We start from the raw sequence: 10,868 nt of genomic DNA on the forward strand, positions 1-10,868 counted from the left end.
TACATTCTTCTTCCAATCCCCAAAGAAGAAATAATTGTATCCTTTCAGTGCTGTAATATAATCTACATGTATCTTTATTATATAACTTAAATAAATATTAACCAAACAATAAGTATCTGTCTTCTTGTTATGTTAAAAGCTTAAAGGGAAGAACTGTGCTCTTTTGATTGTTATGATTTCGTCCCCTAGCGCCCACCTCAGTACCAGTTACAGAAAGGATTGAGTAGAATAAACTAAGAAGGAACAATGAACAGTAACATAAAAGGGCTGGGCATTCAGAATCCACCCCCCTCCACCCCGTGCCACATTCTTCATAAGTGCTAAATGCCTGCTACATCAATCATGCTGATAAAAAGAAACTAAAGTGTTCTGTGACTTCCCTGCCAAGACAAGGGTAGAGTAGTAAAAGGCTCTCACTACTTATGTTACCTTATCAGATAACCTTCAAGCCAGTAATACTGCCAAGACTTTTTCTGTTCTTTTGTGATTTTACAAAATGCTGTTAGTCTATTTTCCCATGTTCTAAGTACATTCTTTCCACCTGTTCCATCATTTGTTGATTTCCAGGCCATCTTTATTTCATCTACTTCATCCAACTCTTATCTGTATTCAAAAAGGATCAATGTTCTCACTTAAAAAACAAAACAGAACTTCTCCTTAAAAATAGAAGGCAATTTTTCACTCATGTGGGAATTTTTCATTCATAGTCATCCAATCTACTTTATCTGTACCACTCTTTAAAACTACATTTAGGATAAAAATGCCACAGTAAGCTTCACATAACAATGTCAAAATGTCAGAAATCCACTCAATCTATCTCCAGATACCAGTCTTTCATTTAACAAACATTCATTATCTGATGTGCCAGACACTGGGCTAGGTGCCATGGATATACAAACAAAAAGGCAAGGAGATGGTTTAGTGGAGAGGGGAGGGCTTCTCAGTATTTACAATGCAGTGTGATAAGTGCTATATCCACATAAAAAGATCTAATGTTGACACAGCAAGTGAGAGTCCATTTACTTAACTTCCAAAGTCCACGAATTCCCTGAATCCCCAGTAGTCAAATACACTAAATACTATTTCATTGTCTTAACTTTGCTTACATTATGAAGCAAATATAAAGCAGTGTGTGAGATCATAATGGTTTAAAGTGCTGCTGAGAACTGCAATTTTAAGTTACTTGAGAATATGAACTAAGCATGACTTGATGAAAGCATCTGACCAGTGCCTTTGCCTTCCATTATTACCCATCCTTCTTTTTCTCGTTTTCCTCAATCTCTCTATGCACAGGTAGAATCTGTGTTGCTAAAATAACAATGGTCAAGTGTGATAGTATCTTCTTGTTTCACCAACTGTATTTAAATCATGTTAGTGTACTTTTTTAACAACCATCATCAAAAACACAACAAAACACAACCCTCTCTCTCTCAAAGAGGCATGTATTTGACCAACAAAACCTCAGAGCCATAAATCTACTATATTTCACAAATATAAATTCCCATTTTGGTGATACATGTATTATCAATATTCACAGATCCTTGATTATTAGAAGTTTTGATACATACCACTATAAGGTTATAATGAAAATATAATATAGCTTCTTATATCACATACATTAAAAAGATTAAGAGAGTTGAACAAACTAATAAGAGAAATTAAAAGATTATAAAAAAATTATGGTGGTAGGGGCACCTGGGTGGTGCAGTCAGTTGAGCCTCATACTTGTTGACTCCTATTATGATCTCAAGGTGGTAAGCCTGAGCCTCTCATTGGGCTCTCCACTTAGTGTGCAGTCTGCTTGAGATTCTCTTTCCCTCTCCTTCTGCCCCTCCCCCACCGCTCGTGTGTGCACATGCGTGTGAGCACACTCTCTCTCTCTAAAATAAATAAATCTTAAAAAAAAAAAACCATGGGGGGAGGGAGAAAGAAGACTCTCAGCTCCAGGGAATTTACAATTAAATTATTTCAGAGTTCAAGAAAAGGAACAATTTCTGTTGGATACACTGTTCCAGAAATGGAATCTACTTGTGCACTTTACAAAACAAAACATAAAATCAGCTTCATCTTCCATCTGCCAGCAATAATTGCACATGGCTATGAAGGATGACATAGTCTTCCCACGTCCCTCCCTCCTTTTTGGCTGGCTCCTTAGATAAGTACACCTTTCACAGGGCTTACTATTATTCTTTATGGAGAAAGATATAGCATAAAACAAAAATAGCAAACAGAAATGAAGCGGTCCCAGGCAGACATCTGCTACATCCATGAGATGATAGTGGAATTCCATACAGGCTTCTGTATCTCCATTCCAGAGCCACTGGAACTCATCAACTTCTCCCACTATTCTATCTGACCTGCTCTTAGCAAAGGCCACATGGACTTCTTGCCCTCATTCTAGCCTACAGATATAACTTGAGTAAAGTAGTGGTTATATCCTCATTGCCTCAAGGGGATAATTTGGAAGATGAGGCTATCCAAACTGGATGACTCTAGTTCATTAGATCTCTACATTATCCAGAAATGATATTCTCTGGCAGCTTACTCATAATTTTCCATTATGACAGAAATAAAATCTGACCACTTTGTTTGTTTTTAATAAATTCCACATACGGGACGCCTGGGTGGCTCAGTTGGTTAAGCAGCTGCCTTCAGCTCAGGTCATGATCCCAGCGTCCTGGGATCGAGTCCCACATCGGGCTCCTTGCTCCGCAGGGAGCCTGCTTCTCCCTCTGACTCTGCCTTCCACTCTGTCTGCCTGTGCTCGCTCTCACTCTCTCTCTTACAAATAAATAAATAAAATCTTAAAAAAAATAAAAAATAAAAAAAAAATAAATTCCACATACAGCAAATCAAAGTCCTTTTCCTCATTTTAGGAGAGAGCATCTGCAATGAAGTCTGAACAATAAAGTTTCTGGAGGTGTTCCACTTAGAAGTCCATCTCTGTAACTTTAAAATAGCTTTCATGGAACTCAGGTCTGGTTTTCAAGGGTCCAAACCATCCCCAAACATCCCTTTCCTCTGACAGTAACACTGAATGGGGCTGAGGAAACTATAGCATTTTCTCTCACTCCCTCCTCCATCAGTGTAACTCCAATTTTTGTTTCCTGCTTAGAGACATTTGTAGTACTGTAAACCTCTTGTTGGGATCAAGATTAAACATGTTACTTTCTCCAGACGTACCAGTTTTTAACTGCCCCAAAGTGGACAAATTATTTTATCAAGCTTTTATTCACTGACAAATCAGTATTAAACTTTAGGGGAAGAAACTTTTAGAGGCAACCATTACAGATTCATCAAATCAACCTCCAAATTTGTCTCTTCGAGAAAATGGCAAGAATAGAGTGTTGGGGTTCCTCCCAGCAAAATTTCTCTACTGTCTGTCTTTCTTGGTTCATATCTTACTAACATGTTCACCACTCTCATGCCAAACCTACCCATTCCCAAACCCAAAAGAAGGCAGCAGCTGCCAGAGTTTCTGCTGCCCTGTCTTCTGGAAGTTCTCCATCCTCCCAAGGCTTCCTTATGTGTCACCAGAGCCTTCTGGCTGCTTGTCTGGAGGACTACCTTTCTTCACTGCAGAAGAACAAAGATTGGGACTTTAGATGCTGGGTTTCCCTGGATGGAGAAGTTCTTTCCCATTTTTCTGAAGTCTTTCCTCAATCACTTTAATAAATAATAAGCAACTAACCCTCTGGTGTCTGCACTTTCCCTAGTCCCCACCCATTCTTCAGTCAACTGCCAGTGAGAAGTAAATCTCACCAGTGCTAGGGAGAATACAGTGAACTTGGCATACTCATTATAGGAATCCATATTATATAAACTACACTGGAAAGCATGAATGAAGAGCCTATAGGTCCCTGATTCAGTATTTTCAGCTCTGGAAAGCTGTTCTGAACAAATAATCCATGGTTAAATTATAGTATACCCACTAGAAGTAGTCATTAAAAACAGATTACAAAGCAACATGGAAAACTTCACCTCAAAAAAAAAAAAAAAAAAAAGCTAGAAAGAAACACCGTAGGACTACAATTGCTGTTACATTAGCATGATGGGACCCTTAAAGCAGTAACACTTCCATCAAATATGATTTATACTTTGTGATTCCTTATATGGTTTGATTTTTGCAGTAGCAGAAGAAAACAGGAACAGGGTACATCTCCCCATCTCCAAAGGACTTGATAAAAACCTTTGTCAAATGACTACACCCATATTCACAAAATTTTTCCTGACAGAACTTCTGAGTCTTGAGCCCCAAGTCATTAAGTATGTATTTGCAGGTCCTGTATAGGGGATTTCTCACATTTATTCAATTCTTATTGAGGACTGAACCCTTGTGAGGAGATATCATGGCTTTAATTTTACATATGAAGAAACAGCTACTGTGACATATTAAGTCACTATCCAAGGTCATACTGGGATATAGGAGCCAAGAGTCAAATATCCGGTCTTCTGAGTGCTTGTTCATTGTTCTTCTTAGTGTTTTCCTAAATCCTTAAACCCAAGCTAAATGTCACGTTTATTTTTATTTTTTTAAAGATTTTATTTATTTATTTAGAGAGAGATCCGGGTGAGGGGCAGAGGGAGAGAAAGAATTCCAAACAGACTGCCCACTGAGAGCGAGCCTGATCTCACGACCCTGAGATCAGGCATGACCTGAGCCGAAACCAACAGTCCGACGCTCAACCCACTGAGCCACCCAGGTGCCCCTAAATGTCACATTTAATACCATCCCCAGAAATCTAGTTATGTCAAATTGGCGCCATCACAGTCATTCAATATTGGAGACCTTTCCTATATTCTATCACAGATCTTGGTAATAATAATCACCCTGCTTTCCAAGTGTGAGCTGCAAGTTTTTAAAGTGCTTTCACTAAACTGCAATATACCCAAGGCTTTGCATAACAGAAACTGTCACAAAAAGGAGAGGGCTAGCTGTCCTCCAAGACCCGAGGGGGTTCCCATCTTTGTCAATGACCCGTGCGTGTGGGTTCTTTCGCACTGCCACGTCGGAAATCCCAAACATCCTAGGGGTCGCGGCAGTGGCCCCGCTAGGAGCCGGGGTCACCGAGAACCCTGCTCCGCCGGCCAGGAGTCCTCGCTGCCAATCCGCGTCCCCAGATCTCACCTTAAGAGTCTCGTAGGCGGTCGCTACCAGCAGGAAGGCCTCTTCCGCGCTCTGCGGCATCCGTCCGGGGCCCTCGTCGCCAGGCTCAGGCCGGTAGCGGTCGGGGTGGTAGCGCCGGGCCAGCTGGCGGTAGGCCCGCGCGATCTCCGCCTTGCCCGCCGTGCGGCTCACGCCCAGCACTTCGTAGCAGTCGCGCGTGCCGCAGTAGAGCCCCTCCACCAGGGCCCCCGCGGACCGCGCTAGCAGCAGCGCCAGCAACAGGGGCGGCAGCAACACCAACCAGCACTGGCCGGCAACGCCGGCTCCCCCGCGCGGAGCGAGCGGCGCCGCCATCCCGGCCTCCGCCGCGGCTCCACCGGCCAAGCGGCTCTCACCGGTGTGCCGGGCTCGGTCTCCGGGACCTAGCTCCACGTCAGCAGGCCGCGCCTCCGCGCAGGCGCACAGAGCGCGACTGCACCAACCACTTCCTTCAGGACCGTTGCTAGGGGAGAAAGACGCCTCAGTCGCTCGGCCGCTTCCGGTGTGTCACAGCCTTCCTAGATCCAGCGGCGGGAGGGTTTTTCTTACCGGAACTAAAGGATGTCTCAGTGTCTGAGGCACATGTAACCAATGTGTGCAGAGCGCGTTACCTTCCACGTGGCCTGCATCATTACTTCACCTGCGGCAATTGATAGTCTGGCTCTCTTGCCGTCTGGTTATCCATGTGAAGAAGATGTGTGCACAGAATTTTAAAGCCGAGTGTCCAGGCCGGACGCCTTCCTTTCACTAACCCTACGCCGTCTTTCCAAAAGGAAGATGAATTTAGAGGCTCTAGGCGCTGACTCTGCCTGCTAGGGACCCTTAAATTTCATGACCATCTAGTTCAGATGTGGAGGTTAACATTTGGAACGTATAATTTTTTATTTTTATTTATTTATTTATTTATTTATTTTGCCAAATAAGAGCTGTATTATTGTAAGATGGTTAGCAGCATCCCTCTATACACCAGGTACCAGTAGTACCACCACGCCAGTTATGACAGTCAAAAATGTCCCCAGATATTGCTAAATGTGTTCGGGGTATAAGGTGGCCAGAACAAACACAGGTCACTCAAATTTTAATTTCTGACAAAAACAAATAATTTGTTGGTATAATTATGTCCCAGATATTGCATGGAACTCTACTATTGCACGAAGAATTTTGCCTCAAAAATGTGCTTCTACCATTCAGTCAGTACGTATTCATTGAGTTTCTAATATGAGGTAGGCGCTGTTGGAGGTTCTGAGCTCCTAGTGGTGAGAGTAAGGCAGATGAGATTTTTTTTTTTTTTTTTACGATTTTATTTATCCATTTATTTGACAGCACAAGCAGGCAGAAGAGCAGGCAGAGGGAGAAGAAGAAGCTGACCCCCTCCCTGCGCCGCTGAGCTGGAAGCCAGATGTGGGGCTTCATACCAGAGCCCTGGGTGGGACCAAGCAGAAGGCAGACGCTCAACCAATTGAGCCACCCAGGCGCCCCGGTAGACAAGATTGTTGATCTCAGGGAACATATATTTTAGTACAGGATGACAGACAATAAACAAGCAAATAATAAACTTTAAGATATAATAAATTCTTTTAAGAAAATGAAACAAGGGAGAGACATGTGTGACATATAGCATACATATATAGCTATAGATAGGAGAGCGAGTGATTTAATGCAAACACATAAGAGAGTCACCAAGCTGAAATTGCTAGAGTCAGGGTCAATCGTTAGAGTCAATTCCAGGACATGTAAAGGACAAATAGAAGATGACTTGAAGGGTGTGAGGGAGTTTTGGACTAAGAGAGTAGTGAAGTAAATACCAAGAAGGGAAAAGAAGGCAGAGGCAAGAAAAGTACGTGAAGTTTTTCAAGAAATAAAAGATAGCGCATATGCCTGGGAGTGGGGAATAGGAGTGCAGAGCATGAAATTGGAAGAAGCTAGATTGTGAGAGGTCAGTTTCTTCCATATTGAAGAAGTTGCTCTTTAAGAGCAATGGAAAGCCAGTGTGAAAATTTAAGTAGTAAAGTGGCACCTTCAAATACGCGCATCAGAACAATTACTCTACTAAGAGAATGAGTTGGGAGATTTCAGGACCACCATTATGAGACAGTTTTAAGAATCCAAGTAAAAGGGGCACCTGGGTGGCTCTAGCCATTAAGCATCTGCCCTTGTCTCAGGTCATGATCCTAGGGTCCTGGGACAGAGACCTGAACTAGGCTTCCTGTTCAGCGGGAAGCCTGCTCCCTCTCCATCTGCTGCTCCCCCTGCTTGTGCTCTCTCACTCTCGTTCTCTCTCAAATAAATAAAATCTTAAAAAAAAAAATGAAAACATACTTCTGTTCTGTGAAAAACAAGGCCAAAAGAAGGGAAAGACAAGCCACAAACTGAGAAAATATTTTTGAAAGATACATCTGGTCAAGGACTGTTATCCAATATATACAAAGAACTCTTGAAACTCAACAGTGAGAAAACAAATAACATTATTAAAAAGTGGGCCAAAGGGGCATGTGGGTGGCTCAGTCAGTTAAGTATTTGCCTTGGGCTCAAGTCAGGATCCCAGGGTCCTATGATTGAACCCCAGTTCGGGCTCCCTGCTCAGTGGGGAGTTTGCTTCTCCCTCTCCCTATGCCCTTCCCCCTGCTCATGCTCTTTCCCAAATAAATAAATAAAATCTTTTAAAATAAGATAAAATATGGGCCAAAGATCTTGACACCTCACCAAAGAAGGTATAAAGATGGAAATTAGCATATCAAAAGATGCTTCACATCTAATGTCTTCAGGGAAATGCAAATTAAAACAATGAGCTATCCCTGCATACCTACTAGAATGGCCAAAATCTAGAAAACTGTCAATACCAATGCTAACAGAGATGTGGAGAAACAGGGGCTCTCATTCATTGCTAGTGGAAATGTAAAACGGTACTGTCATTTTGGAAGATGTTTGGCATTTTCTTATAAAACTTAACATATTCTGGGGCACCTGGCTGGCTCAGTTGGAGGTTATGCAACTCTTGATCTCAGGCTCGAGAGTTCATGCCCCATGTTGGTTTATAGAGATTACTTTAAAAAAAAAAAACTAAAAAACTAAACAGTGTCTTACCATATAATCCAGCAATTGCACTCCTTGTGCAATTTATCCTTTACCCAAAAGAGTTAAAAATTTATGTCTGCAGAAAAACCTGCACATAGATGTTTATAGCGGCTTTATTCATACTTGCCGAAACCTGGAAGGACCAAGTTGTCCTTCAGCAGGTAAATGGATAAATTGTGGTACCTCTAGACAATGGAGTATTAGCACTACAAAGAAATGAGCTTCCAAGCCATTAAGAGATATAGAAGAAGCTTAAATGCATATCATAAGTGAAAAAACTGATCTGAAAAGGCTGCATACTGTATGACTCCAACTGTATAATATTCGGACAAAGACAAAAGTACGAAGACAGTAAAAAGATCAGTGGTTGCCAGGGGTTCGAGGGAGGAATGAAAAGGCAGAACACAGAGAATGTTTAAGGCAGTAAACGTACTTTTTATGACACTCTATTCACAGATCCATGTCGTTATACATTTGTCCAAACAAAACGTACAACACCAAGAATGAACACTAATATAAACTATGGATTTGGAGTGATTATGATGTTTCAGTGTATGTTCATTAATTATAGCAAATGTACCTACCACTCTGATGGGGCATATTGATAATAGGGAATACTGTACATGTGTTGGGGAGGGGACATATGGGAAATCTCTGTACCTTCCCCTCAGTCTTGCTGTGAACCGAAAACTGCTATGAAAACAAAGTTTTTTAAAAAACCACTAAGGCCATGCTTTGTAATTCTTTGTATTCTTATAGTGTCTTTATGTAACTAGCATTCAATAAATATTTTTCAACTGATGAACAAGTTGAATAAACATGGTAAAATAATTTGGAGTTTTGGGGTTTTTCTATATATCCAGTGGTGAAACAGTAAAAATAAGAAACCACTACAACCATGGATTTTAGCCTAGTAGATCTACACTGTCCAACTAGAGCAGTAGGGTGTCACAGTTCATACTGCCAGATAGGTGACATTTGTACCACCATGCTGGATGACTACTGAACAGTCTGACCACAAGTCCTAGGCCAGTGAGCATGTATGTACAAGGAAACGGTAGATGTTGGCGAGAATATGGAGAAGGTGGAACCATCCTGCACTGTTGGTGGGAATGCAAACTGGTACAGGCACTCTGGAAAACAGAATGAAGGTTCCTCAAAAAGTTGAAAATAGAGCTACCCTATGACCCAGAAATTGACCCCAAAGATACAAATATAGTGATCTGAAGGAGACATGCACCCACAATAGCCAAGCTATGGAAAGAAGCTAGATGTTCATCGACAGATGAATGGATAAAGAAGATGTGGTATATGTAATTTACACACACGCACACACACACACATTTATTAAGCAGCCATCAAAAAAGGAAATCTTGCCATTTGCAATGATGTGGGTGGAACTAGAGGGTATTATGCTAAGTGAAATAACCCAATCAGAGAAAGACGATTATCATATGATCTCACTGATATGTGGAATTTGAGAAACAAGGCAGAGGATCATAGGGGAAGAGAGGAAAAAATGAAATAAGATGAAACCAGAGAGGAAGAGAAACCATAAGAGACTCTTAATCTCAGCAGACAAACTAAGGGTTGCTGGAATGGAGAGGGGTGGGAGGGGTGGGGTGGCTGCGTGATGGACATTGGGGAGGGAATGTGCTATGGTGAGTGCTGTGAAATGTGCAAGACTGATGAATCACAGACCCGTACTCCTTATTTTATATATATATATATTATATATGTTATATATATAAATAACATATATTATTTATATATGTTATATAAAATTAATAATATATAATTATATATTAATTAGTATATGATTATATATTATTAATTTTAGATAACATGTATGTTAATAAAATAAATATATAATATAATAATAAATATAAAAATAAATAATTGTTATAGAACTTTGTATCCAACAAAAAGAACATGTGTTCTTTTCAAATACATAAAGCAGTCACAACAATTTACCATGTATTAAAAAATAAAGGAAATGTTGATAAATTTAAAAAAAAAAAAGAATGTATCTTCACTCTCCATTTACCTGAAATGAGAGAAAACCTCATTATAATTTCTGGCTATAAGACTTTTATAAGGTCTTTCCAATCAAACTGAGCATACTTTTTTCATACCTACATTGACTTGCTTGGTTCAAAAATTGATTTAAATTATGTAAACAAAAGTTACACCTACATATCCACAAATCAATAAATGGTTGAAAAACAACCATTCCAGAGGCACCTGGGTGGTTCAGTAGGTTAAAGCCGCTGCCTTCTGCTCAGGTCATGATTCCCGGGTCCTGGGTTCGAGCCCCGCATCCGGCTCTCTGCTCTCAGCGGGGTCTCTGCTCTCAGCGGGGAGCCTGCTTCTCTTCCTCTCCCTCTATCTGCCTCTCTGCCTATTTGTGATCTCTCTCTGTCAAATAAATAAATAAAATCTTTAAAAAATGACTTAAAACTAAAAAAAAAACAATCATTCCATATACAACTTGAGATATTATACTACTTTAAAGTTATCTATAATTATAAGGCAAGGAATAAGTACTACAAGACCTTTTTAAAAAAAATTGAATATTATAAAACTAGGAAGGGATGAAAAAAGAAACTAATTCAAAACCAGCATTGCTTTTGATCTTCCTTTAGGT

General features: G+C 40.6%; 1 protein-coding gene across 3 annotated transcripts in view; it reads right to left on the bottom strand.

The window, feature by feature from the left end:
- The window catches only part of DNAJC25 (DnaJ heat shock protein family (Hsp40) member C25), a 28,786-nt gene extending 23,267 nt beyond the window's left edge, over positions 1 to 5,519 (bottom strand). For 2 of the 3 annotated variants that reach the window (XM_059141190.1, XM_059141189.1), the window contains exon 1: positions 5,129 to 5,519. In XM_059141190.1, coding sequence (XP_058997173.1) covers positions 5,129 to 5,461 — 333 coding nt within the window. In that variant the 5' untranslated portion in view covers positions 5,462 to 5,519. The remainder of the gene's footprint in view (positions 1 to 5,128) is intronic. The other variant, XM_059141188.1, reaches the window with a different exon arrangement.
- Positions 5,520 to 10,868: the final 5,349 nt, after the last annotated feature.

Source organism: Mustela lutreola, chromosome 12 (assembly GCF_030435805.1).
Source record: "Mustela lutreola isolate mMusLut2 chromosome 12, mMusLut2.pri, whole genome shotgun sequence".
Lineage (NCBI taxonomy): Eukaryota > Metazoa > Chordata > Mammalia > Carnivora > Mustelidae > Mustela > Mustela lutreola.